This window comes from Crocuta crocuta, unplaced genomic scaffold (genome assembly GCF_008692635.1).
Source record: "Crocuta crocuta isolate KB4526 unplaced genomic scaffold, BGI_CrCroc_1.0 scaffold396, whole genome shotgun sequence".
Taxonomy (NCBI): domain Eukaryota; kingdom Metazoa; phylum Chordata; class Mammalia; order Carnivora; family Hyaenidae; genus Crocuta; species Crocuta crocuta.
In genome coordinates this window covers 4254601-4280818 of record NW_027533259.1, presented here as the reverse complement: position 1 = coordinate 4280818, position 26218 = coordinate 4254601, and the positions used below count along the sequence as shown (strand labels likewise).

General features: G+C 38.5%; 1 protein-coding gene across 1 annotated transcript in view; it reads left to right on the top strand.

Moving 5' to 3' along the window:
- Positions 1-26218, top strand: part of MAGI2 (membrane associated guanylate kinase, WW and PDZ domain containing 2) — a 966486-nt gene that overhangs the window by 752920 nt on the left and 187348 nt on the right. Inside the window, exons 13-14 of the mRNA XM_077746976.1 lie at positions 15982-16013; positions 22323-22512. Of these exons, the coding sequence (XP_077603102.1) occupies positions 15982-16013; positions 22323-22512 (222 nt within the window). The remainder of the gene's footprint in view (positions 1-15981; positions 16014-22322; positions 22513-26218) is intronic.

Genomic DNA, 26218 nt, shown 5'->3' with positions numbered 1-26218 from the left:
TACTTGCTATATGCTAGGTACAGTGTTAGGAGCTAGAGAATCAGTAATGAACACATATACAGATATGACCCCTGCCATCTGGGAATATTTTAGACTCAAGACAAAGAGAAAAATTAGTCACAAGGATTTGTACCTTTACCAATAAGTGATCCTGGGTGTGGAAATGGGAAGGAACGGGAATATTGAAGAGAGGTTCATGGGATTTGGCTTAGAAAGGTCCAGAAAGACTTCCCTGAAGAAATGACCCTGGAACCAAAATCTAAACAGTAGACAGGAGTTAACTTGGTGATGTAGGTAGGGAAGCAGTTTCCAAGGTCTCATGGTGAGACAGAGCCTGAAAGATCTGAAGAAGTGAGAGAGGGTTCCTGGCGCTGGAGTAGAGAAAGCAAAGCACGTGGGACTCCAGAGAAAGGTGAGGCTAGAAAGATGGATGTGGAACAGATTACGGTTCTCTAAAGGATTTTCACTCTGTTCTTATAAGCAGTGGGAAGCCGATTACAGGGATTTAAGTATAGGAGCAATGTGATCAGATTTTTGCTCTGGAAAGATCACTGACTACAGCGTGAGGAACAGATGGAAGATTGATTGGCTGTAGTAGTTCAGGGCAGAGCCTGATGCTGGTTTGGACTCAGATGCATCACTGAGATGAGAATGGAGGAATTTTAGGAAGTAATAACCACAAGACTTGAAACCAATTTGAATTGCAATGGTACAAGTATTGGGATTTGATATTGTACTTATTCATGGACTCAGCAGTTAAAATCATATCCCGGGGTAAATGGCAATATTTTCCTCATTAAGACATTATGACGGATGAATTACTTTTTCCCCCACTTGAATTTAATGACTATTTTCTTCCTCCAAGGCCTTTTTTTTCAGTGTTATTGAAGTACAATTGACAAATAGAAATTTACATTGTGATTTGATACACACAGTAAAAGGATCCCTGCCATCTAGTTAGTTAACATATTCATAGTTGTTAACACTGTATTGTATCATTCAAATTTGCCAAGAGAGTAGAACTTAAATGTCTTCACCACCTCCCTCCCCATCACTGAATGAATTATGCTTGTCTCAACATTGATGCTGTGACTAGGCACTGACACTACTGAACACTGTCTGCCTTTGATCTCTTTTATATTTTCCATTAATATCATGACCCCATTTCATTTTTATATACCTATGAGAAAATAAATTAGCATGTTTACTCGAAACATGTAGCAAAATGACAAAGCTAATACCTGTAGTAACTGCTGTGCCTTTGAAGTTTATCCCTGACTCATTCATAACATTAATTGGAGAATTCTCCCATTAACCAAAGACACTCCACATGCTGAGCATTTTGAAAGGTCAAATCTGTGGAAGAATTTATTGTATTTCACTAAAGATGTCTCACTCAGCACTTACAGTAATAAAAAAATCGTCTCCACTTCAAAGCAGTGTGGCAGATACATGGTCCACATGCTACCCTTCTGTCCTTCACGTTTCCGTGTCCAGGATGCTAAATGATAGAGATGCCATTTCCTACCGAGCCTTTTGAGAATTCCTCCTCAACATAGCACTCCAGGCAGCCAGTTGATCAAAGCTGGCATGACAGTTGAAACTCACTTGCCATCCCCACTTTAACAACACATAAATCCTTCATTTCCCAAAAATAATCGCTGTGAGCACATACTTAGGTTTTCCACCCACCACAGATATTGGTTGCTTATTTTTGTCAACAAGATCTGCTACTTCCTATCTTCTCCACTCACCTGAGCACAGGCAGCTGTGGACATTTCCAGGAAACTAACACTGGGTCTCTCTCTCTCTCTCTCTTTTTTTTTTCTTGTTTATTTTTGAGAGAGAGAGAGAGAGAGGAAGTGGGGGAGAGGCAGAAAGAGAGGGAGACACAGAATCCAAAGCAGGCTCCAGGCTCCTAGCTGTCAGCACAGAGCCTGATGCAGGGGTTGAACTCACAACCGTGAGATCATGACCTGAGCTGAAGTTAGATGCTTAACCAACTGAGCCACCCAGTGCCCCAGGTCTCTTATTCTTGAAGACCTTCCTCTGGCACTGCAGAGGCTTCCTCAGCCTTAAGCAGAGACAACCCAAAAATGTGAGGGAATTAAAACTCTGGAGAGCAATACACAGTGAGGAGCAACCCTTATCCTCCAGAGGGGAGGGGAGAGTGCGGGGACAAATGCCCGGGCCTCCCCATCCCACAGCAGGAAGGTTCTGATGTGTGTTCCCTATGGTTTCTCAGAAGATCCATAGAGGGATTGGGTCCCAGGTGCTGACAGTGATTTCTTGCTTGTTGGTGTGTTTCACTTCCCTGATTCACTTTCTTCATTTGTGCTTCCTAGATCACTCAAGTCACCATCTCAGGGTCTGCTTTGGGGAGAACCCAAACTAAAACAGCATCTTTTGTCTTCATGTCCTGTAAAACTTTGATTCACAAACTATAGTCAGTGAAGTTCCTCCTAATTACCCCCAAACTGTGATACAGACTATGACCTCCCACTCCACAGTGAACCTGTCAGAACCATCTTTCCTTTCTCTGTGGGAAGTCCCACAGGAGAACTTAGGGAGTAAGGAAGGGGGGTATGAGAAAGAAACTCAATAGTACCGAGAATTCTCACCACAAAGCAAATTTATTTTTTTCTCTGTTTTTGTGATTTTGATTGAAAAATATATTCCAGGGGCAATCCTATGATGCTATTCGTACTGACTTTCCATCAGCCATGCCTAGTGATGCTAATCAGGGATGCCAGAACCTTAAATGAAGATCTATTTCAAGCTTTAATTGGTTAAGTTAGTCAAAACAGGAAATAAGCAAGTATCAGTTCTGTCTATGTATCAGACCTTAGTTTATAATGTTCATATGATGTATATACAGCGTATAACCAAGACTTACAATTTTTCTTTATATTAACAGACTATGCTACTAAGAAGTTTTATTTAAAATTAAAATAAATAGTGGTACCTGGGTGGTTTAGTCACTTAAGTGTCCAACTTCAGCTCAGGTCACGATCTCACCATTCGTGAGTTCAAGCTCCGCGTCAGGCTCTCTGCTGACAGCTCAGAGCCTAGAGCCTGCTTTGGATTCTGTGTCTCCCTCTCTCTCTGCCCCTCTACAACTCATGCACTATCTCTCAAAAATAAATATTTAAAATTTTTAATAAAAGTAAGTAAATAAAATGGAAAGAAAGAAAGGGAGGGATAGATGGATGGATGGAGGAAGGAAGGTAGGAAGGAAGGAAGGAAGGAAGGAAGGAAGGAAATGACATCAAACCAAAGAATCTCCTCTATGTTTCTCCCAAAATCCCAATAAGTACCAAAAGACACAGAAAATGTCAGGATTCACAGATTCTAGCAATGATAAGACTGTTTAGGTTTTACTTTATAGGGTAGTGACAGTTGTGTTTAAACCTCCTCGCCACTGAGTAATCAGTCACTCTCTTTCTCCAACTACTCTCTTTTAACCAATTCCTAAATCTCAAATCCAAAGCACAGCATAACAGAACATAGAGAAAAGAGTGTGTTTACTCATTGCTGCCTGGGCTTGTGGCTCTATTACTTCAAGCATCATAGATGGAGGCAGAGCTATAAGAGGCCTTAGGGTAGTAGATAGAGACCATCTCAAATTTTTTACAACAGGAATGTTTCTCCCCAAAACAAGCAAACAAAATTAGGAAGCTGTGTCAAGAGATTGTCTCCCCACAGTCCAGCAGAGCCATAGAGCACAGTTGCTGATGGAAATCTGGCTGCAAGCTGTGCACATGTTCACTGTTGTATGAAATCCAAAGTGGGTGCTATTTCACACAGTCACTCAAGTGGACAGCAATGGAGTTCATGAGCCTCAATCTGGATAAATCTTCCCTTTTTAACTGAATGGAAGTTCTAAAGGTCAGCACGGAGATATATCATTATAACTAGTCGTAAAGATTAGGAGAAACAGCTAGACACTGAAGAGAATTACTGCAGAAAACAGAAGAAACTGAGAGTGCACACTTGAAATCCTTAGCTAGGAGATGTAACATTTAAAAATCACAGAAATGGGCAGAGTGAGCTCAAATGTAAAATCTAAGCAAAGTGATGCTTGACCAAGTGAAAAGGCCCTAATAAACATATCTTGGGGCTTAGAATTACCTCTTAAATTTAAAATGTTCATTAGAGTTAGTAAAAGGCAAAAGGCAAAACTGGTACTGCAAGAAAGTAATGATGGAGAGACCAGCACTAAGAATTCACCAGTTACAGAGCAGATAAGCTTTGTTCCATCTCGACAGCAGCCCTATGCACAACACTCTGCTACCAACCATGCTGGTCTTGACGTGGAGTCCTAGTTAAGAGGCCAAGTCTAACTTTGTCAGTTACCAGAGGAGGGGGAAAGGAAATGAGGTGTGAACTATGAGCTTTGATTGTAGCACCTTGGAAGAAAGGGAGGAACATGACCTACTTTTTTTTTTAATGTTTATTTATTTTTGAGGAAGAGAGAGAGACAGAGTGTGAGCAGGGGAGGGTCAGAGAGAGGGGGAAACAGAAAATCTGAAGCAGGCTCCAGGCTCTGAGCTATCAACATAGAGCCCAACACCAGGCTTGAATGCAGGAGCTGTGAGTGAGATCATGACCTGAGCCAAAGTCGGATGCTTAGGTGACTGAGCCACGGAGGCGCTCCCATGACCTACTTTTAATACATATTAACTGACAAAGAAATTAAGAAGAAAAAAAAATGAAACAGTCAAGATCAAATCTATTCATAGAATATCCTGAGTGGTACTTCTCATATGTGCATATGAATCACCTGGGGATCTTGTTAAATTATAGATCTGATTCAGTGGATCTGGGGTCGGAGAGTCTGCATTTCTCTCCAACCTCCAGTTAACCAAATCTTGAGTAGAAAGACTTAAGAGAAAACCTGAAGCAAATGTACTCACTATATTCTGGGAAGAATTAAAACAAATTTACACCTAAGCATATTCTAGTAATTTATGAAAAATGTAAAAGAATAAAGAAAATATCATACAAGTATTCAGATAAGAAAGTGAAAGTTTACTTTCAAACAAACAAAAACTGAGTAGACCCAGACTTATCCTCACTCAGTATTAGTAAATGTCAGAGAACAACTGAAAAAAATCCCATGGAGTTTGAAAGAAATAAATTGTGATATAAGAATTCATTAATGAAATGCTTAAAAATGATATCACATATTTAGATTTTCTATTGCTGCCACAATAAATTAGCACAATCTTCAGAGCACCTGTATGGCTCAGTCAGTTGAGTGTCCAACTTCGGCTCAGAACATGATCTGACCGCTTGTGGATTTGAGCCCCGCGTCAGGCTCTTTGCTGACAGCTCAGAACCTGGAGCCTACTTTGGATGCTATTTCTTCCCTCTCTGCCCCTCCCATGCTCATGCTCTGTTTCTCAATAATAAATAAATGTTTAAACAAAATAATACAATCTTCATAGTTTGAAACAACACAGACTGACTATCTAATAGCACTGTAGCTCAGAAATCCAACATGAGCCTCACTGGGCTAAAATCAGCATGTCAACACGATGGTGTTTTTTTCTGGAGTCTGTAGGTGAAAACCCATTTCCTTGTCTTTTCCAGTTTCTAAAGACCTCCTGTTTTCCACAACCTGTGGCCCTTTTCCTCTGTCTTCAAAGCCAAAGGCAAGTTGAGTCCTCTTCACCCCACCATCTCTCATGGTTGGCAGCCAGATAATTTCTCCATTTTTAAGGATTTATGTGATTGGATTGGGCCCAACCTGATAATCCAAGATACTCTCCCAGTCTCAGTGAACTTGACCTTGTGCAAAATCTTTATTGCCATGTAAAGAAACAGATACACAGGTTTCAAGGATTAGAGTGTAGACTTGTGTACAAGACCAGTACTCTAACTATGGTGTTAAACTTGCTGTTTCTGAAAAATTTAAGGACATCTGCTAACAGAGGACAGAAATTCAAAATCTAAAAATGGAGAAATAGTGGAATAAAATGAATTGTGGTAAACATTAAACCAGTTTATTGGATAGGCCTAACTAATCATTATATATAGTTATAGGAAAATGCAAAGTTAGAAACAATTCATAAGGGAAAAATATTATAATATAATATACTATAATAATATAAATCATCACAAACTGAGGGTATAGTTTATACTAGAGCACAAGGACTGTTGAGTTCAGTGTGGGCACCTTACTCCTGTAGCCAGAAACAGTAAGAACTTGATGGAAAACTAATGGGATGAGAACAATTTGCTTTGTTTAAAGCAAAAAATTTGTTGGAAGCAAATCAAAGCAAGCCATATTCCGCATAGCAAAAGGCAGCTTAAAAGATCTTAAAAGGAAGCCTAAAAGAGCAAAAGCCTAAAATAATTAAGAAAATAATATGCATCTGTTGTGATAATAAATTATTGAACATCTTTTGGAAAACCAGACCTCTGTTTTGTAGAAAAAGAATTTTAAATGTATCAAAAGCATTCAATAGAACTGTGTACCGCTTTGTACTGATAGCATGTAAAATGCAGTACTGAGTTCTTACTAAAATAATTCCCATTATTATCTTTACTGTGTTGCTTATAAGGAATCTGAGCCTTAGAGAGATTAGGGGAGTGTTCACATTCACCCCATTGTGGGCCACTAAGCCATCCCAGGGTCTCGCTCAGAGCCCAGGAGTCAATCCTGGTAGTGGATGTCCCCTGTGTACACAAGAGACCACGTTATAGTGAGAGATGGAGTGGGCAGTGCGCCCCAGTTAGTGTTATCTTATAGTCTGTGTACACATCTTTGCTATACTGCTTTCAGGAATTGTTTTTCTTTTTTCTTTTTTTTAAATTTTTTTAAATGTTTTATTTATTTCTGAGAGAGAGATAGCATGAGCGGGGGGGGGTCAGAGAGAGAGGGAGACAGAGAATCTGGAGCAGGCTCCAGGCTCTGAGCTGGCAGTCAACACAGAGCCCGACACAGGGCTCAAACCCACGAACCGTGAGATCATGACCTGAGCCGAAGTTGGCCACTTAACCGATTGAGCCACCAAGATGCCCCAGGAATTGTTTTTCTGTTTCCATCTTGGCCTCATCCCCTGAACCAAACATTTTGACACAGGTTGTTTTTGTTCTCTCCTCCAGTTTCCTTGCATAACCAGCACCCCTAAAACCCCCCACTGATTTTACCACTTTCAGCCACTGTAAGTAAACTCTCATCCAGTGCCTTCCCCTGCCCATAGGGTAGACCCTGGGGAAATTTCACACACACACACACACACACACACACACACACACACACACACACGCATGAGCACATACAATCTGCTCCAGCCTTTTGATGAGGATTCAGATGCTACTTCTTTCTCAATTAAGGTTAATTTCTCTTTTTGTGCTCTAGATCCTATCCTTTCTCCTCATGAAGTAATTTCACCAGTTATCCCCTTTTGTCCTGAATCTTCAGACTGTCTCTGTTCAGATACCTTCTAATCTGAATACAAGCATGCTTTTCCCAATTCTTCCCTCGATAGGGTGGGAGTGGGGCCACGATGACATCGTCCCTTCAACCCCATAGTCATTTCTTGGCTCTATTTCCTTACTTCTTATTCATTCAAGCCCACCAAAATCTGATTTCTGCCCCTCTGGTAGCAATTAAACTGTTTCCACAGAGGATATCGGTGACCTTCTTGTTTGATAATCCACTTAAAACTTTGTCTTATGAGTATCTCCATGTATTACTTCTTGAAACTTTACTTGGGTCTCTGTTACTTCTCAGACACGTCATTCATTCTTCTGCACACTTTAAGGAGTTCATGCTGTACAGTATTTTAAGTTTAACCTGACACATCATATTTCTTTTTTTAAAGTTTGTTTGTTTGTTTGTTTGTTTATTGAGAGAGAGAGTACAAGAAAGAGAGGGGCAGAGAGAGAGGGAGACAGAGTGAATCCCAAACAGCACAGAGAATTTCCATACTCATAGTGCAGAGCCCAAGGTGGGGCTGGAACTCACTAACCATAGATCATGACCTGACCCAAAATCAAGAGTAAGATGCTCAACCAACAGAGCCCCTGACACATTATATTTCTAATCCTATGTCTCAGACTAATCACCATACAATAGGGCCCACTACTCATGACTCCTTCACTTGAACCCAAGCTCACAAAGGGATTTCAAACTCTTTTCACCCAAACTCATTTCACTATATTCCACTCACAGAAGCTTCTTTTTCTGTATTTCTTTCTTTAGCTAATGACACTATCATCTATCCAGGTTCCTGAGCTACAAGTCACTATAGCTTTCATCTTCTCCTTTATGTTATCCTCTACACCCCTCTAATCACCATACCTCATTAGTTTCCCTGAGTATCTTACAACTCTGTCTCTTTCTTTCTGCCCTCCTCACCCACCCTTCACTACCATTATCAATTCATTCAAATGTATCTATTGAAGTATATACTACCTGTCAGGCATTGTATAAAGAGCTAGGAATACATCGTGAACAAAATAGATGTTATCTCTGATGGGATTTATACTTGAGTTGGGGATATGTGCATTAAACTAATAATTTCACAAATATAATTATGTGAATACAGTTTTATAAATAAAATTGCAAATAGTGATGAGTGCCACATAAAGGAAAACTACAGGATGCCATGAAAAATTATAATATAGAACTTTGATTTCAAATGAAATGTCAGGGACATCTTCCCTGAGGAGGTGTTGTTTAAGCAGACACAAAGGTGCCTGGGTGGCTCAGTCAGTTAAGTGTCCGACTTTGGCTCAGGTCTTGATCTCACAATTTGTGGGTTCGAGCCCTGCATCAGGCTCTGTGTTGACAGCTCAGAGCCTGAAGCCTGCTTCGGATTCTGTGTCTCCCTCTCTCCCTGCCCCTCCCTTGCTCACAGTCTGTCTCTCTGTCTCTCCAAAATAAATAAACATTTTAAAAAATAATAATAATAAGTAAAATAAAAAATAAGCTGACACAGAAAGAAGTTAGAGATAACTCTGTGGAGGACGAGAGAGGGTGGGTAAATGAAGGAGCTTGTGCAATGCCTCTGCAGTTAGAGAAGTCTGGCTTATTCAAGGAAATTCAGTGAGTGAAGAGGAGTAACCTAGGAGGCCTCTGAGGTAAGTATGGACCAATTGATAGGTTTTACGTTTTATCCTTAATTCAGTGGGAATCCATTGAAGGATTTCAAGCACAACCAGATTCTGTGGCATCAGTAAATTTGCTGTTACTTTGATTTAGACAGTAGATGATGGTGAGTGTAGATTACAGTGGCAGCTGTGGAGATGGAGAAAAGTACATCTGAAATAGATTTTGGAGGTAAAATCAAATTTGGTGAGAAGGAAGTGATGGAAAGGGAGATGTTAAGAATGACTTTCAGGTTCCTGTCTTTAAAACTTGGAAGAGCAAGTGAAATTTACCAAAATAAGGAACACAGGAAGAGAAGATTTGGTGAAAAGAGATCAAGGTTTCCACTTTCACCATGTTGAATTTATGACGCTTGTCAGACACCCACAACTCAATAAATATTTGATGTTGATGTAAAATGAAACAGACATTTAATCTTCCTTAAATTACTTAAAGTTGTTCCTAGATTGGTTTCTCAAAAGAAAAAAAAAGGAAAGATACTTGATGCTATGTATTCATCATTTTAAAAAAAAATATTACTCTCAGAATTGAAATTTTCTATTTGCAAGTATTGATACCCTTCCACATTTTCTCTGCCAACTGTTTACAGTTTGCTGTAAACATAGAGAGCAGTTTATCTCTTCATTGCTCTCGGTCCTGTTCAGAACATCAAGAAATAAAACCCTTTGTAGCTGTTCATATTTTTTGCAAGCTTCACCTTGCTCTGAGTTTTAGGCTCCCTGACACACTTCTTCCTCTTCCTGTGCATTCCTTTATTTCTGTTCGAGGCTATTCACCTGGCCTGCTTTATTTTGAACACATCCTTTATGTAGCTGAGTTTATCAGAAGACAACATGTGCAGGCTTATCCTTTCTAGATGCTCACAGGGATTACTTTAAATGGTCAGACTGCACTCTCCACAAGGAACAAAGCCAGGGGGAAAATGCTATTTGAAAAACAGCTTTATAGTGTTTGTAAGAAAAACACTTTTATTTAGAAGATGCAGAAAGGATCATTTTTAAAACATTGCAGAGAAAGCCTCAGCATACCACATAAAAACAGATTCTGGGCAAAGATGGCAACCTATTTGAATTTTTCTTTGTAAACTGTATACCGTGCTTGGCTGAAACTTGGTGGTATGCGGTTTGAGTACCACCACCAGCAGTGTATCTTCCGTGCTTGAGTAATGGAAAGTTTGGATTTTTGGCCCAGGCCACTTTCATTAAGGAAAAATGCCCTTTTCTGACTTCAGATGGCTGAAACAAATTACCTAAAGGAACTGCAAGGTTTAACCCATTTAATGAATTTTCATAAAACAGACATGAATCAGTCAAAAGCCAAGAGAAAAAAAAGTGAATAACATTGAACTAGTTTTAATGGAAATTAGCTCATTACCCTGCTGGTTTACATTTACCAAAGGCTGAATTTTTGATGGGAAATTTGCCAGGCTGTGGGATAATGGGAGGATCTTTAAATTAAAGATTAACTTTACTAGTGGTATTTTTCTCCTTCAAATTACCCTAACTGTAGATTCTAAAACCCCAGGGGCTTTTTTTCCCCTTTGGGAAACTTAAAAAAAAAATGATTTCCTCAATTGGAGGACTTTCTAACAGTCCCTGAAACATTTTCAGCAATGTAGTAAGAACATGAGCTTCCTTTATTGGCTATAATCCTTTATGAGAAAAGATAACTTTAGAGGTGGAAGGATTTGTGTGGGCGTCCAGGTGAGCTTCCTGTCCTCCAGCAGGATACCACAGAAACGGGAAAAGAAATTCTCTTCCTTACTCTTTTATTCTCTCACAATCATGTAATATGCACATACTTCTGTTCTGCCTTTCTTCTTATTTTTCAATTTTTTAAAATTAGGGTGAAATATACATAACATAATATTTGCCACGTTAGTCATATTTAAGTGTACAAGTTCAGAAGTACTAAGTACATTGACATTGTTGTATTTTCCTTCTTTTTTAAACCAAACGGAACACAGCTTTTAATAAACCAAGACATGGACATCTGCAGTGAAACAGGTTTTTATTTCAAAGTGGTTTCTACTTCTTTTCTACTGCTTAAAGAAAAAGAAATATAAAACGTTCCCCCTACATCTCTATCATTTTTAGTGACTGCAGAATCCCCTATAAAATACATGGGGCTGTAATGATAATCTTCAAAACCAGAGTCATATGTACTTCAGTTGACGAAGAACCCATTTCACATTCTGCAAATGGGAGTTCAGTATATGAAATGGAGTATAGAGATATGTTGAAAGATTTAGTTCTGTTTCGGGAAATTTCTTGAAATTTGGAAAAATTACCTTGGCATCATTCCAAATTGAAGATATCATGCTGAGACTCTCTGATCTAAGTTGCTCCTCATTGTATTTTGATATCTTATTCAAATTGAGATGACTTTTTAAAGTTCATCATCTCATTGCCATGTGAAAATAATAAAAAATCTTACCAAACAACTCACAAATGCACCCTAGAAAGGGACTCTCCCATCAGACTTGCTTTAAATATAATGATATGCTTTCATTCTGGGTAACATGTGTCAGAAGTAGGTTTTGAAAAGAGCCACTTTGTGGAACATTCCACTTGGGAGAAGGCAGTGTTGCTAACCAGTCATCAAGCAATTTGAAAATGGTCCTTTGTGATGCTAACATTGGCCACAGAGTTCTGAATCACATGAGGGGAAACCTCTGTCAAGGCTGCTGATGGTCAGACAACCTCCAATGATCTTCATAGCCAATGGAATGTTCTGAGGTTCCTCTAAAGCAAGATTTCAATCAATAAAACATTGGATGGGGTGGAGGAAAAGAACATCTTAGATACTTTCTGTTTTTTTGGTTTTTTTTACTTAATTGAATGGATATTATCTTCAGTACATGTTACTATTGGGTTTTGTTTATAAATGGACTTCTATAAAATGTTACCTCTTTAGGGTGTTCAGACCCTAAATGTCCTATTTAAATTGAATTTCAGATATACAACAACAAATTTTTAATATAAATATGTACAAAAACAAAATCATTCATTCTCCATCTGAAATTCAAATTTAACTGGGCATATTGTATTTTATCTGACAACCATATTCTTATAGTTTATTAAAAGTTGCATTAAAAATATTGACACATAGAATTTAATTTAAATTTCTTTTTTTATATGATTCTTTTTTTAATGTTTATTCATTTTTGAGAGACCGAGTGTGAGCAAGGAGTGCAGAAAGAGAGATACAGAATGTGAAGCATGCTCCAGGCTCTGAGCTGTCAGCACAGAGCCTGACACAGGGCTTGAAACCACAAACTGTGAGATCATGACATGAGCTGAAAATGGACACTCAACCGAGCCACCCAGGAGCCCCCAGTTTAAATTTTAATACTAAGTCAGTTTTGATCTCTCTTCCATTTTCAAGTACCAGAATTTTTCATCTAAGCTATTTGCACTGGGCTTATGTTTCTCTGCCCATCTCACTGAGTGCTTTTAAGTGCAAAATTAAAACTCTATTTTAGTTTTATTTCTGGTTCTAAAGAAGACAGATTTTAGAAATCTAATTCCATTTGCATCTAATATGCTTCATATTAAATGCATCTAAATTTTCTCACTAGCTGCATCTAAGTTTTCTCATTTATTCTCTTATATCCCTATTCATGTTGTACTTAGTTTGTAACTGCACTGTAAGTTCTTTCACTTTTGTTGACTTAAGAGCGAGGACTAAATAAATATGTTTGCATTTGTGCTCACACAAACGCATACTAATAGATGATTAATACAGAAAACATGGGTCATAAAAAGAAACTTAAATCCCACAAGGGAATATAATACGCCACTTTCTATAAAAGTAGGGGAAACAAAGGCCAGAAATAAACTAATATTATTACTATTATTTTAAAGAAATGCTCTTTTTTCTATGAACTAGGTCCATAGCTCTGAAAGAGTTAAGAAAAAGCTATCTAGATCACTGTTTTGTTTCCCTAGAGAGATGCTTGATGGGAAACGCAAAAGTCATACCCTCAGCAAACCAAACCTATTTCACTTCTGTAATCTATCTCCAACGGGAATGACTCCAGAAAAAGAAAAACTGAAGAAATAAGGATTTTAAAGTTTTTCCTTTGTTTTTGGTGTTTTTATTTAAATATTCATTAGCATAAACTAGGTTCCCAAGAGAGGCCATCCTACAAAAAATATTGTACATTTATAATATGTAATAGTTTGTCCCACACTACTATAGCATTTCTGTAGCTCTTCCAATGAAGTTTTAACAGAAAGCCAGAGTATAAGCATGTAGAAAACTTGACCTTCTGGCTTAATCAAACCAAAGTGAGTATATCTGAGATAGATGTTTTCTATTCATCTTAATTTAAATGTTTATAGCAAGGCAGATAATTTGCCAAAGAAACACAAAGGGCCACATAACTTATTTATATGTAGGGAAATCTCTTCTGATGCTATTTCTTACTACCTGAAATTCCTTACTACATAGGGAGCAGCTTCTTTTCTGACACTCTCTCAGAAAAGGTAATTATTGCTTCTTACTGAAGACTCTGCAGCACTCAGCATTAGAAATATTCTAGAAACTGCCATAATAGGAACAGACAGAAGCCTTGGACTGTGCCAGTGGTCTGAAGTCAGACTAAATGAAATAGCCTTAAAAGAATGGGAAACCAAATCCCATCTGAAGAACAGGAGTCACATTAAATATTCTTCTCTCCTCGTCTGATTTGGACCAGTGTCCCTCTTATGCCATTTTAGTTCTGACCCATAACTGCTGAAAGGTCAGATGATTACCCTTTTGCCGTAGGAGGAATAATCATCTTTTAGTGTAATGTCCCAAGCAGAGGCGAGAGCTCCATAACAGAGGAACCATTTCAATACATTTGTATCACAGTCTGAGAAACCCCCAACACCTAACAAATGTAAAACAGCAAATACTCAAAATATGTCCCAGCACTCTGGATAGAAGGTGATGACACAAAGAAAGAGGAAATAATTGAGTGTTTTGACATTGTGAGAATGTATACATGACATCTTTTCAGAAGAACTGTTGCTGGCAATTCCATAAATCAACAAATAAATTTTATCCTTCACTGAAAATAATGGTTGATGAGCCAATTGGTTACAATTTTTTTGGTCAGTTTGGTTTTGTTGGCATTTTACAGAGTAAGTCAAGTAGATAAATGTATTTATCTGTAATTTTCACTCTCAGCTTCTTCCCAAAAAAGATGTAATTATATCCATATAATTAAGTTATAATCATACCACACATCAAGCTTTTTTTCATTACTTGGAAAGAGAGGTAAGAACTTATATGATATGTGAGAAAATGAGCTAATTCTAGTAATCTCCTTAGGTAAGATGGTTCTTACATTTGAACATTAAATTTAACTCTGGGTTCCAAGCAAAGCTGAGAAATATGATAGATTATACACATTCCCTCTTTCCATAAAATGAAGCATCGATTTTTCACAACGTGCATTGAGGTGCAGTTAGTATTTATGCCAGGCCTGAGGTGGTTTGCTTAAACAACTACATAATTGTGTGTCCAGATTTCTGCAGATATTTCCAATAAATGGGTTACAGTTTTCAACTATTACCATTTAATAGAAGTCCCAGTTTCAAACGTGATAAACACACAGTATGTGGCTTATTTTCAATATTTTATTTTTGTTGAGCATTTTTCAGATACCAACTAACATTAACATCAACAGAATTGTTATGTTTGGGCTCATTAAGGCCAGTATACATCAGCTGCTCCTACCTCCTGCCATTATTTCTAACTGTTTTCTCTACTTTTTAAAAAAACTGATATCATATGATAAAATAATAATAATAGAAGGAAAAAAAGAAGTCATCTGTCTTTTGCTTTTCATTATCTTAATCGTCATTTGGATCACAACAGAGACAGTCCAGTCTGCATACCGTTTGTGATTTAAAAAATTGCTAAAAAAAAAAAAAAAAAGAAAGAAAGAAAGAAAACAAAAATAAAAACCATGGCTTTGTTGATGTTAGCAAACATATTGAACTGATTCTTCACGCACATCCTGGCTGGCACTAGCATAATAAATAGATACCTGCTCAGAGAGGGTCTCCATGGGAGAACAGTCCCCAAAGAGTTATTCTTTTATACACTAGAATCTGATTCATAATATAGGTATATACGTTTTTTTTCTAATGTTCATTTATATTTTGAAAGAGAAAGAGAGAGAGAGAGAGAGAGAGAGACCATGAGTAGGGAAAGGGCAGAGAGAGAAGGAGACACAGAATCCAAAGCAGGTTCCAGGCTCTGAGCCGTCAGCACAGAGCCCAATGCGGAGCTCGAATCCACAGACTGTGAGATCATGATCTGAGCCAGAGTCAGATGCTCAACTGACTGAGCCACCCAGACACCCCAGTATATACATTTAGGACTAATGAAGGCTTGTTGATTGCTTTTAGTCACATAAAGAAGTTACACAGAAGCAGAATTATTTTTTATACTAAGCGAAGTTATTTACCTTTAAAAATTTTAATCTCTGTCTATATTCTCTCTGTTCCTCCTGCCTCTTCCTCCCACCCCACCACCATCCTCCAGCTATGGCTGGGACACAGAAATCCCTAAGGATGACTCCATATTAGGTCTTTAAGCAGCTGACTGTTTGCCATACAGTTACCTTCCCTGTGCCTCAGAATCCTAAGGTGCCAAATAAAGAAATGTTCTTGGAATCATTAATACAATTCCAATGAAATTATTTGGGTTCCTTGCAGAAAACTATATACTCAGGCAGCATATTTTGTCATTACTGTTTGCTATTAACTAATTAACTTGCAGTCATTTTAATATCATGCCACCCACAAGTGGTAGCAAGTTATATTTTCAAAGTTCAAATATTGTTTTCTTTATTACAGGTTTCTTTTCTCCATGGAAAACTCCAAAGCCTGTAAGTTGGAATTTTTATGCTTCTTTCTTTATTTCTAGTTATTAATGCAGTCCCATTAAATAAGAGCTAATTGGATGATCTCAAAATCTTTTACCTCTGAGGTTCTGTGATGTCCAAAAAACAAATCCTGTGTCCCTTTGCCTTGTGCTTGTCACACAAATACAAAAATAACTTGTCTTACTTTCCTGCAAAGGCAATCTGCCTGGTTTTTTTAAAATATACTTAGAAAATGAGCATTAACACTATTCACTAAAATGTACTATAGAAACCTCTTCTTTTTTCCTCTGTCAGGAATAACTATAGTCTTTATAACATGAAATTTTTAGAAACAATGCAAATTATAGGCCTAGAGGTCTTGACTTATCAATTAAATCTGGTGCATAAGAAGTTTAGTTTTGTATACATTTATATATTTGCATTTACATTTTAATGCATACAGAGCTAAATATGTGTGTGTGAATATTGCAGCGACATATATATTCCACCAAACCTGTCAATCACTCAACTTCTGTATCTCCTTCAGAAACTGGTCATCTCCTCTATCACCTAATCTCTCTGGGCCTCGTTCCCTCATGAATCTTCCTGATATTTGATGCAGGTATCAAAGGAGGCCAGTGGATTTAAATAATCTTTTTGTGTGGCTAGATTAGCCAAGTCAGTTTCATGGTTAGAAGTTATTTTTATTTGCCATTAGATTGAAACTTATACCTCCCCAAGCCCTAAGAGCTGGGACTGGTTTTTTGGAATCCAATTTCACAGTGTGCTAGAATACAGTGCCCTACCTGCAATGTCTAAAACCCACAACTAGACCAGGACTATAGCAAAGTGGTTCAAGTCCAGAAGCAAAACTCAGGGAATCCCATCTCCTACCTACTTCTTTTCGCCCATCTCATATTAAGCACCTCAGGTGAATGTGGCCCCAAGTCTGGCCAATGAGTAGGGAATTCTTGGATTAATTTATGCCTCTCTTATTTCTTTTACTGAGGGAATCTTTAACTGTTTTGTGTTCTCGTTTTAGAAATGGAGGTAATGTAATTTTGCATACTTTTCAAGTGCAGTGACAGGCTTCATTAAATAACATGCCTTAAAATGGTTTAAAGATGTGAAAGGAAAGCCATGTAATATACCTGAGCTCCAGGTTTCTCTCAAAGAAACATGGCCCAACCAGGAACTGGAGATGAAGAGCTCATGTGTCAGGGCTGTAGAACATCCTCACCAAGCATGTCCTCATTTAGGATTGGGCACATCTGGTCACAATGAATATCAGATGGGGAAAGTAGACCTATCTGGGTTTAGTAAACCATTTCGTGATACATGTGGTTTGAAGAGAGGTGTTTTTAAAATGTTTAAAATGCAATTTGTTTTATCTTGGCCAAAATTTAAATAATTTCTTCCTTTCATCACCAAAGTTAATCTGTGCTCTGTGGCTATACACATCTTTTATCTAATTTAACAAGTTGCACCTTGCAACTTCATCATGGTGCTACAACTATACAATTTATTGATTTCCTTGTGTGTCCTGTGTTTACACAAATTATGCCACTTGGCATAATTACAGCATTATTTGTCATTACAGTAATGACATCCATAGTCAAGAATTCCAAAAAGCATTTTATAACTCAATTTACTATTAATCCTGAGTCCATACATCCCTCCGAAAGCTATGGCTTGGACTTCCAGGCTGTAGGCTGAGTGAGGAAATAGGACTGTTGATTTAATGACCTGCATGTGTCTGCCGAAGCTCTTTAGAATAAGGACTATAATGAGAGGCAGTACGATATGTTTTAGGGGGCAGGTTCTGAAGGCACACTGCCTGGGTTCAAACTTTGCTTCTTGTCCTTACTAGCTATATGACCCGCTACTAATGGCTTAAGTTGTCAGTATCTCAAGTTCTTTCTGTAAAATGGGGACAATAATAGCACCCACTCCTATAGTTATTGTGAAAAGTCTATCAGCTACTCCCTGTAAAGTGCTTAAAACAGTGGCTCTGTATATTGAGCTCAAACATATAAAGTACTGTCATCCAAGAAAGCAGACCTTCCATGCATAAAACCTTTATAGTTTAATGACTCTATGAAATGAACATAGTTTGCTAAGGTATTCATTTAAACAAATATATAAATGTATGCCCACAGTATTTGGATTTGTAGACTCTCTCCTCTGAGAAGGATTAATACCATCTGTACTCAGGTTTAGGAAATGTTATCCTGAGTAAGATTTCTTCTCCTCCTGGTCCTGTGTCTCTCCCCTACCCTCTTCTATTCTACCAATCTACATTTTAAGCTAATCCATGTTGAGATAGTCATTTCCTTTGTAATGAGTTATTACACTAATTGTGGTGAGTCCTCATGCTTTCCATTTCAGAATCAAACCAAATGCCTTCCCATCCCATCCTTGCCCTAAAATAGTGAAGGGAGGTTTTTAGACTACCCTAGCTTCTATAGGAAGCAAACAGTTTCTAAAAAGATTACTTCATGTGAGGTGGGGGGCTGCCTTATTCACACTCTCAGTGTGCACCCCAGATCAGAAATGGGGGTCAAAATATTAACTGCATAATGATTAGTTTTTCCTGTTTTACCATTTGAGGTCTGCTGTGGACTATGTCCACTCTGTCCACTGCTAATTCAGTGACTATACCTTCAGATAGGGATTCATTCATTCACCAAGGTCAGCAGAGATACAAGTCTTCTCCCAGATACTGAAAACAACTTCATTTCCACTTTCCTTACTCTAGTGAGATGTTTATAAATATCTGCCTAGCTATAGACACCACTGGGACTGTACACGGCCCAATCAGAAAGCTGTGAGAGGTAAAAGCCTTTCAGGTAGCACAACTCTAGGCAGGTCAGGTTAGGAAAACACGAGATAGAACAAATGAGCTCCAAAGGTCTGGCAATGTGACAGGGTCAGAATCTCAGGTGTTCAAGGAGTTTGAGAAGAACAAGAGAGCAGAGTGTCCCAGCTAGAAAGCCAAAGTCCAGAGACCAAGTTGTCTGAGAAAGAAAGAAAATAATCAACAGAGTGCACCCTCAGAAGATGCTGTCAGATCAGCACATCAGCCCCAGAGAGCAGAGGGTAGCCTCTGATCCCAGGGCTGGTGGTCTGCCCCATGGTCTTTTGGGTCATAGCCAATAAATAACTCAGTCCCGGGGTGGGGAGCTTTAAGGACTGCGAGTCCATTTCTTCAGTAATTTCATGGGCACAGTGATTTTCTGCTCTACAGCCTCTTAAGAAACCTTGACGGAGTGGCTCAAGGATTGATGAATGTCACAGCAAGATGTGAATGCTTTACTAAGCATAAACCACACTCTTGACTAATTCCCCTGTTTCTGTCCTACAAAAATTGTGGAATTTGTCAATCTGCCCCAGTAACCTTCCCAGCAGTGCCCAAACCATTATTTGTTCTGTTTTAACAATGTTTTTTAGAAACACTAATATTTCACCTGAAACATGTTTGCTCCAATGACTGCACATGAGCGATACATATACCACAATACCTAAGTGAGTATCAGTTCACCCTCAGTAGAAGATGGGAGAAAGAAATTGACATTTGCTGAAGCCCTATGATGACAAGTGGGATTCTACAGCTACTCAGTCCATACATCTAATTTATTTACTTTTTAGAATTTAATATTTTATGTTTGGAAACAGAAGGGAGAAAGTCACAGCCAGAATGCCGCCACATGATGCTTAAGGCCAGTCATTTTAACTGAAAAACAAACAAACAAAGAATATGACTTTAGCCACAAGTGTGGGTCTTCCCATCATAGCAAAGACATGGACAATAGATGAACAAAGAAGCCTAGAATGGCTTCCTAGATGAATTTTACTGTAAAATTAATTAATGGCATGCATATTTTTTTACTAAGGTTTTTACTAAGTAGGACCAAAAGGCCCACTGAGCAGAATATTAGCTAAAATTCTAAACAAATTTGCCACTTATTCCCCTTAATGTATTATTACGTAAACAGTACTCCTGTTATAGTTACACATTGCTTTGACCCAGGGTCTGCCTCTGACAGCTGCTGGACTTCTTTGCACTCTTAAGATTATGTTTAATATTAGGTAATTGAACTCAACTAGGGCCTTTCCATCCTGGTTAGGTAAAGGAACTTTGTTCAAATGAAGTTTTGGTCAGTAGCCCATATAAGAAACAAATTAAAATGAAGCCATATGTCTTAGTCCCTTCAGACCGCTGTGCCATAGACTGGGTAGCTTACAAACAATAGTAATTTATTCCTCAGAGTTCTGGGGGCTGGAAGCCCAAGATCAAGCTGCTGGAAGATTCAGTGTCTGGTGAGAGCCCTCTGCTGAGGAGGCCATCTTTTCTCTGTAACCTCACCTGACAGAAGGGTCTTCTGGACTCTGAATATCCTTTAAAAAGGCATGCATCCCATTCATGAGGGCTCCACCTCCATGATCTAATTGCCTCCCAAAGGTGCCACCTTAGGTGTTAGAATTTTAACATATAAATTTGGAGGGAAGAGACAAACATTCAGACCATAGTATCAATCTTATTGCTAAGAGACAGGTCAGTGACCCATTTTCTTTCCTAGTTTGTTGGCCCACTCAACACCTGACATAGTCCCAGGCAGGTGAACAAGTCACAGAGAATTTTGTGTGACACAGTGACATGCATGATATGTGGAACCTCACATCTCCTTCAACTTTGAAATATTTATAATTGATAACTCAGAGTTGGTATAGGAGACCTGACCAAGATGTAGCCAGCATGGAAACAAAAGCAGGCCAGTGCAGTAGGGGACAGAAAGTTGTAATCCTGCCAAGTTCAAAACAGTGTATATTAAAGCTAGTTTGTTTGTGTTTGGAAGAAGAAAAAAAAGAACAGTTAAGAGTCAAGCAGATTTGGGAAAAAAAGAAGAGCCGACTATATTTTATTGAGGATTTCATTCATTCACTAAATTAACATTTTCTGGGCACTTATTTTGTGTTGGTAATGCAACAATGAGAAAGACTACATCCCTTGCAGGATCTGTCCACATCATGATCTATTTGAGGACACATAGGTAGACTTGCCATTATAGTTGAGCATCCTGAGTTTTGGGTGTGAAGGGTAGGTAGAGGGGCTGTGGGAACACCCAGGAGGGACATGTAACCAGTTCAGGAATGGTCAGCAAAGGCCTCCTAGAAGAGACATTTCATCTGAATCTAGTAGCCAGGTAAAGTGAGGATGGGAGGTGAAAAAAAGTAGAAAATGGATAAACTTTGCAGGTAGAAGGAGAAATTAAGAAAGTGCAAGATTCAGAGGCAGGAGAGAATCTGATGGATCCTATGGAATGAGAGGAGAGACCATTAGGGAATATAAGAATGAGAGAAGAAACTAGGTCAGGAGGATCCACTAATGCCCAAGGAGGGGGTTAGCCTGTAACCTGAAGACCATGCTGACCCAATGCAAAATTTTACACAAAGTGTAACCTAATCTAAGTTTTATACAAAGCAGGTTTATTCAAAGCAAAAAAGTATGAGTTTGAATCAGTTGACTACTGAATGAAGGTGAAGACAGTGGTGCAAACAGGTGATCTCAGTTAACCTGGCTTTCTCTTCGGTAAAAGGATATTGGTCCCTGCCTTATCTACTTCAAGGGGCCATTGTGCAGATCAAAGAAGGCAATGCGTGGGAGAAATCATGGTAAACTCTGAAGTGTTCTTTAGATCTTTAATAAATTGTAGTGTTAGCAACATCAGCAGTAGCATTTGGGGGAAGAAACTGTCATATCAGCAGTAAATGAGGCTTCACAGAAGACTTTGAACAATTCATAAACCCCAGATTGTTGTAATATTACTTTAAATTAAAAGGAAAGTGACCAAATGTTCAGGTATAAGAGATCATCGGAATATGTATAAGTGTCAAAAGAATACATGTAGACTACTTTATTCTCTTCTGTTCCAGTAAAATGGCATAATGTATCAGAGCCAATACCATACATTTCTGTGCACATACACGTAAAATTATCTTGAGATACATGTTATCTTTATCGTATAAGAGAGGAAAAAACAGACTCAGAGAGATTAAGTGATTGGCTAAAGATGACCAACTAGTAGGTTAACAAGGTTACATAAGATTGCATTCAAAAGTCAGACACCGCTTGTATTTAGTACAGTCTATGATACTTTAATATAGAGAAATAGAATCTTTTCTCACGCTTATTCCAAAGTTTAAAATGTTTTATGGAAGAAAAGTCTACAGGCAAGGAAGTCTAACTTAAAGGTGAGGGTTGTGGTATGTGACAAGGGAAATAGCAAGAAAAATTTCATTCTTAGCCATTTTCTGTTCTCTTTCACTTTCCAGATAATGGACCGATGGGAAAATCAAGGCAGTCCTCAAACGAGTTTATCTGCTCCGGCCATACCGCAGAACCTGCCCTTCCCACCTGCCCTTCACAGGACTTCTTTTCCTGACTCAACAGAGGCCTTTGACCCAAGGAAGCCTGACCCATACGAGCTCTACGAGAAATCTAGAGCGATTTATGAAAGTAGGCGTAAGTGAAAGCCACATAAAACAAGGGTACATTAACAATAGCTGAAGCGTTGCCAGGAGATATACTAAAGCTGAGATGATCTGGCATGATTTTATATTCTGTGGTTCAAAAAGTATTTCAAAAGTAGAGCCAGCTTATCTAAACTTTTCTTAAAAAATAAAAAGCTTATACCTTTTGCTTTTATATTTTATTTCCTACTGTTTTACCTCTAAGCCTCTGAGGAAACTCAGGAATGTATTTGGTGGGAAGGATGGAAGTCAGAGGATGTGAATAATTTTGTTTAAGTCACCAAACAGTAACATAAATGTTTGGGATTTTTATGTGTAATCTGGTCTTGAGTCTGAAGCTTCAATTTTTTTTTCTCAGATCCTTGAATGCAATCACCGAAGAATTTAGGCCCATGAGTAAATGTTAGCCAAGTCCTTCCAACTCACAATCATGAAAGTAATGGTTCTGTAAACAGCACAGAGCTACATGCCAATCATTTCTACCTCCAAAACTTCTGCTTCTCATTTAACACAGTGGGGCCCCTTTAATGCAGTGAGGCGCATGTAGCCATAAAATGAAATATCATGTATGCACTTGCTACCCTATTTGAAGGTCCTCTAAAACTATTTCATTGTACTTTATAAATATTAGAAAACAAAGGTTTTTAATATTGCATATGCATTCATTATGCCTCTTTCCACCATCTGACAGGTCATCTTTTCCAAATGTTAGAGGACAGGAATCTGAATGGCATGAATGTATAATCTATGAGAGAAATACACAGTATAATATGAACCTAGGTCAATGGATCAGAAACCTAGCTTAGTGAGAAGGTTATGGTCCTAGGTACTTCCTTTCACAGTCTACCATAAATCGATTTCCTTTGTCTCTGTGTTCCACCAATGTCCTCTCCCCAACTTTATCACTTGAAACATGAATAGCAAGTTTTAAATTGTGTATGACCTTAGAGAATCTGAAATCTGTTTATTCTTTATGAGCTCAGGGGCTGAGAATTATGCACCCAACTGATAAGGGGAAGAATAGACATAATACCTTTTTCTCATCCTCTGCAACTCTCTATAAAAGCTATTTTCATTGATAAAATATTTGGGACAGCAGAGCATGCATTGAGAAATGAACCCCACCCACCCACACACACATCTCTTTATTTTAAATAATCAGCTATGACAGAATTCCCCATCTGGATGAACAACTGAAAGTCTTTAAAAGATTGTGTAGTTAGAATGTTTTTGCTGTGATAGAATAAGAACAAAGTAGTATGCTTGGCTGTATGACATAAGGTATGAATTCAAGATATTCATGCTCATTAAACTGAAAAAAAAATTGAAAAGATTTCAACACCATTCTGAATTCCTTTTCTACTTCAATATCCAAGTATTTATTGAATACCCACTTTACTCTCACTACCGTGGAAAGATACCAAAGATGAGTAATATGTGCTGCTCTCCCAAATTTAACTGGGGAAATAAGAACAAGTGCAAACAGGTGGAGATCAAGATACAGTAGAAGTTCTAACTAGGAGGATGGCGATGCATTGCAGGATTAAAATATCATCATCACGTCCGTGGCTTGTTGAAATTTGTGCTACTTTTAGGGAGCTTCAGGAGAGGCTTTCTTCTGTTTCTGTCCCTTCGTTAATCATTTGCTCTCATTCTTTTATAGTTTCCTAACCAATGCAAGGCTTTATTTTTCAGGACAAAGGCAATGTTGCCATTTATTCCATCTTCCTTCAATGGTGTCTGATACTGTGGTGCCCTCAGTTTCTGAGCAGGAATTGTGTGTGACCTTCTTTTCAACCCTAAAAGAATTCTGATTTCTTTATCCAGCCCCTGCAATGCTGTTTCTGTTCATCGCATTTCCGCTCCTCACCTGTAACAACCTGAGCAAACCAATGCACCTTAAGCCCCCAATACCTTTCTTTTTCAATTCTCCCCTGGGAGCTCTTTCTCCCCTTTGCTTCTGGCAGCCACACCAACAACCAACAGCCTGACTCCCTCCCAGGGCCCCCTCTGCCCCATCAGTATCCTGCAGATGCCGCTGCTGCCACTTCTCTAATGGTGCCCCCCTTCATGTTTCTGTCAGCTCTCTAATGTTTCTGAGGTCACAGCAATGTTTTCAGGGTCACAAGTCTTAGGAAGCCAAAAGAGGGCAAGCTCATTTTCTTTTCTATCTTTTGCTCTTCTGTCATGTTATTTCATAACACTAAATGGAGTGTGAAAGAAACAGGGAAACCATGTCAGGGTAAGCAAAGCTCTACCCTTTCTGATTTAGGAAACCAAAAAAATCACAACGCTACTTTCTCAGGTCTCTGGTAACTGATCGGTTCACTCTGCTCATGGACATGCAAGTGCCTAGAAAGAACAAAGCTGCTCTTGGCCCTCTACGTGTTTCCTGTTTCCAATAGGAAAAAGTTTCATTCTCTTAGTTGAATTTTTAGAACTCCAAGAAATATTTTTTTAATGAATTGGAGGAAAGCTGTGTGTATTTCCCATCATCTTCAAATAGGTTTTTTTTTAGTGATCATGAAATGATGGATGTGCATCCATAGGAAAGACCCATATTCAAAATTTTGATTGTGAATCATACCTTACCCTTTGAATCACGTGCATTACATTTAAGTTTTGCTCTGTTTATCCTTGTGTTCCCTGAACTTTTTCCTGGGAGAGAAATCCATGGAGATCAGGGATCATGGGTAAGAGAATCCCAACCAGAGCTGTCTAAACCAAGCCCTTTGACATGTTCCTTGGCCTGTAGTGATTTCATGGTAGCTTCCCTTACAACCAGGTATGAAACTAAAAAGATATTTTGCATTCACATTAAAAATTGGGTTGCAGTAGCCAAAAAAAGAAAGGATGTACTTTCACCCACAAGCCTCTGCTGTACAGAACTACAGAATGTTTGTGAAAGCAAGGCTGTCAAGAAGTATTTGGATTCAAGTCACCAGTTCCCTGCAAATGATGGAAATTTATCAAATGATGTAAATGCTGCTGTGCCTCATTTGGCTCATAATTAGATTATGCTGACATTTTAATGTGCACGCACAGGACATCTTAATAAAGATATATCCCTGAAAAAAAATGTAGTGATTTTAAACAAAGACAACCATAAGATTCTAGAGCCACATGAAACCGAACATGACAGGTACATGCTTATGAGGGGAAAGCCGGAAATGGCTCCTGTCTTCATCCCATCTTCATCATGAGATGAGATGGAACTTAAGAAAGAGAGAAGGAAGATTCTTTCAGCAGACAGAGGGAGACTTCCAGTTTCAGAGCAACAGGCACAGTGCCCTGAGGTGGCACCTCCAGGTCCACATCAATCAACAAGAATGTACGAAACACTCAACACGTGTCTAGAACTCCGCTGGGCGCCCAACAAGACAAAGATCGTGAGAAACTAATTCCAGTCGTACAAAACTGATACTGAAATTGAGAACACAAAAACATAGGAAAACAGTTCCTCAATGAGACCGCATGGCACACAACCCAGCAAATAATGTCAGCATTTTATCATGCAAGATTGTGCAGTAAATATAGACAACAGTTTAAATGTAATTAGACAATTAGACCAACAGTTTCTCACTCGACGGGCAATATTGATGTTTAATCAGGAGAATATCATGTGTTAAATATCTTCTAATTACCAAAAATCTCATTTATCCTTATCGGAAACTCGTGTGCAGAAAGAAATATTTTTC